The sequence below is a fragment of the Rhagoletis zephyria genome, unplaced genomic scaffold, assembly GCF_001687245.7.
Source record: "Rhagoletis zephyria isolate East Lansing unplaced genomic scaffold, Rhagoletis_zephyria_1.1 Rzeph_scaffold_06509, whole genome shotgun sequence".
NCBI classification, from domain to species: Eukaryota; Metazoa; Arthropoda; class Insecta; order Diptera; family Tephritidae; genus Rhagoletis; species Rhagoletis zephyria.
Genome location: NW_016163592.1, coordinates 1 through 3,536, shown reverse-complemented (window position 1 = coordinate 3,536; position 3,536 = coordinate 1). Strand labels below are relative to the sequence as shown.

Genomic DNA, 3,536 nt, shown 5'->3' with positions numbered 1-3,536 from the left:
ATGCAATTGCTTTTTCCTAAAATATTATACCTTTTACTTTAATTTATTTGAATAAATCTAGCAAAAGTTGTGAAATTTTAAGAAGAAGCAACTGCTTAGTTTTTATCCATGAGGCTCATCCTTCGGATATCCGGACGTTCGGATGTTTTATTCAGATATTCCAACATCCGGATAGTCAAAATATACGGATAGAACTCTCAGCCCTAGTATGTATGCACATACATACATGCGTACATAATATGTACATATGTAGTTCACATCGTGGCCCTCAATGCGAGTGCCCCATCTGAAAATTTTGAAATTTTACATAAGAAAAAACTTTGTAATTTACTCGTAACATACATATGTACATATACTGTTTAAGCCGAGAGGTTGACTCTAGTATAATATTCCGGACTTGCCATTGAAAACCTCTTGCCAAAAGAGCCAGAAAGAAATAATTTTGGTGCCAGCAACTCGCTGTCAATATTCCATGAAAGGCAAACTTCTCAAGTAGGTTTTTAAATTCATCCACCCTTTATATACAAATTTTGTTCTGGAAAAGTGTTTGTCCTTCAAACAGCATATATGTACATTTAAAATCTGACTCATAAAAGTATTTGTTGTGGTTTTGGTAATAAAAGGAATGGCGAGTTATACTAAAGTCAAACCTCTCGACTTAAGCCTGTTTGAGACGTAAAGTATTTTTTGAGATAATATGTATTGGGGTGTGTACTAACGAAGACTATCAGAATATGTAAACAAACGCAATTCCGAAAAGGAGTTCTTCTGGCCCTTTGTATTGATGGTGACAGACGATACGTATAATATAAGAACCCATACTTACTTGTAAAAATCTTCAAACGTTCTTTCACACGAACCACACTTGAAAGGTAAACCTGTGTGCTGCATGCGATGTGAATAATATTTGGCATATTTTGAAAACTTTTCACCACATGTTAAACAAGTGTAACTTGTGTATCCTTTATGATATTGCATATGCCTATTGAGAATACGCTTTAGGCTAAACGATTTGTTGCAAACGCTACATACAAATGGAGATTCTGCTGAATGAGTTCGCAAATGTTTTTCAAGATCTACTTGTCGTACATAACGTTTTTGGCAAATGTTGCATTCTATCGTAATTCCTTTGTGGTGGAGCTCATGAATCGATAAGCCATATTTGTGAAGAAATGATTTGTCACATTGCGAGCATTGAAACATTGGTTTGCGATTATTTTCGTGGGTCTGTAAATGTGTTTGGAGATAATATGGTGATGCAAATGATCGACGACATTTGTCACACGGGTACCTCTCACGATGTTCTTTGTGGGTTTCTTCGTGCTTCCTCAGTGCTCTTTCATCATTAAATTTGTTTGCTGTATTTATTTAATATATTAATTCTAAGATAGATATATAAGTATACCGAACTTTTATAATACTTACGGCAAGCCTGACAAAGATATATTTTGGGCTTGTGAATGTAATTATGTTTTCTTAAGGCCTTCCTGGTCATAGTCTTCCCACATTTTTCACAGGTTACAAGCTCGTCTATTCCCTTGGAACTTTTCTTCATGACGTTGCTTCTATTTCCTACATTTTTTAATTTTTTATGAGCTACGATTGGTCGATCTACTTTATTTGATACAAGCTCATCAGATTCACTTTTTACATTTTCATTGTGATCGATGTCATTTGATATAGCAGCTTTCAAATCGTCTATATAGCTTTTATTGCACTCAAGTGCATTTTTGGGNTCGATCTACTTTATTTGATACAGGCTCATCAGATTCACTTTTTACATTTTCATTGTGATCGATGTCTTTTGATATAGCAGTTTCCAAATCGTCTATATAGTTTTTATTGCACTCAAGTGCATTTTTGGCATCTTCCACGCAGTTCTTTATAACAGGTTAAAGAAATGAATATATAGTTATATATATATGCAGTGCATTCTTTTCAAATAATAAATATTATACCTTTATTTCAACCTCTGATAAATTATTTTTCAATTCCTTCACTTCTACTGGAACCCATTCAAAAGTGTTTGCCATCTCATCTTCCAATTTTACTTTCTCGAGCCGTATGCAACGTAATTCATTATCCGACTTTCTTGCCTTTTCAATAAAGCCGTGGGCCTCTTTTAATTTATGGGCGCACTCAAAACAGAGGTATTGCATTTGGGCTTCATCACGTTCGTTTTGATCGTCCTTTAAACTTACGTTAATTTGGGTGCATTTACAAAAACATTCTTTGTATGTCAATTCGGTTTCCAAAGAGCTAATGGGTTGATTCCAATCCAGTAGATGCACTTGGTCTTCTCGCGACAAGCACGCTCGACAGATATTTATTGAATCCATTCAAAATATAGATATATTACTTAATTGAATATATCAACGAAAATCCACGGAACTCAATCTTGTCTTTCACTATTTTTTTAATGTGTGTTTTATGTACATAGGTATGTATGTATGTATGTAGATATGTACCCTGAAGAAAATCTGACTAGCTCAGAACACGCGTAGAACTAGAGCTATTGCGTACATGACTAGTTCTAGCTTAATTCCCAAGCAAAGTTTTCAACTGTCCAGTTTTACACGGCGATGTCATTGGCGGTGACAATTGTCGTCCAGTGCATTACTTTGCAACTAGGTTTTAACCGGTTCCGTTTTGGACAGAGAAACTGTTTTTTATATTCGATTTTGGATATTTTGTAAGTTTTCTTCTTTTCTGTTACAGATCCCATTTTTGTTACATGCTTTATAAAAAATATCGTAAGCTGCTCGCAACAGTTTAAATTCAATTCGAAAATTCACAACTACCTTCACCGCGATTTGAACTCGCGACCAACAATGCTTGAGTTGAAGGTCTTCTCGCTGAACTTCTTTCGTATTGTACGAGTAATGATCATTTGCACATTTACACCGCAAGTTTCAATCCTCGGTACTAGGGTTTTGTCAGACTGTCTCTAAATTTTACTGCAGGGTGTATACTCCTGGACAGCGTTGCCACTAGCAATTTTTTTGCCTACCAATTTTCTTCCCAAATCCGACCAAAATCATTTGCAACCTACCAAATAAATTTCAATTCCAAAAAATTATTCTGAAAGCATACAATTCATTTATTTAAGATTAAAGCATAGTATTCTGTTCCTGTTTCACGTGAAAAAGCTGTCAAATTGCATATACAATGCGCAACAGGGGCGTTTCTTCTCTTTTGCCCTAGTACATTTTTAGATTGGATGAAAAGAGAAGGCACTTTCGGTACAATTATAACGAGTTGTTCCTTTTTGTTATCTACGTTCTCTGATTTTGCCTCATTTATCAAAAATTCAACAACGTACATAGCTTGGCTGCAATTATCCGCCGATGAGCACAGTGCAAGCATCAACACAAAATTAGGTTGTTGTTTTTGTTTCGAATGCAATGCTCACAAACCACGCCACAAACGACGAGCATATTCGGTGAAAATCAATTTATTTTTTGCGAGCAGGCTCGTGAGCCGCCCTACAAACGACGAACATGCACGGCAAGCCTAGCATGCTCGCGCACATGTTC

General features: G+C 35.7%; 1 protein-coding gene across 1 annotated transcript; it reads right to left on the bottom strand.

Annotated features, from left to right (window-relative positions):
- Positions 1-822: 822 nt before the first annotated feature.
- LOC108373248 (zinc finger protein 567-like) lies at positions 823-2,542 on the bottom strand. Its single transcript, XM_017629113.1, has 4 exons — positions 1,959-2,542; positions 1,737-1,880; positions 1,426-1,606; positions 823-1,358 (listed from the first exon to the last, which is right to left on the bottom strand). The coding sequence occupies exons 1-4, from the start codon at positions 2,337-2,339 to the stop codon at positions 823-825; spliced, it is 1,242 nt and encodes a 413-aa protein (XP_017484602.1). The 5' UTR covers positions 2,340-2,542.
- Positions 2,543-3,536: the final 994 nt, after the last annotated feature.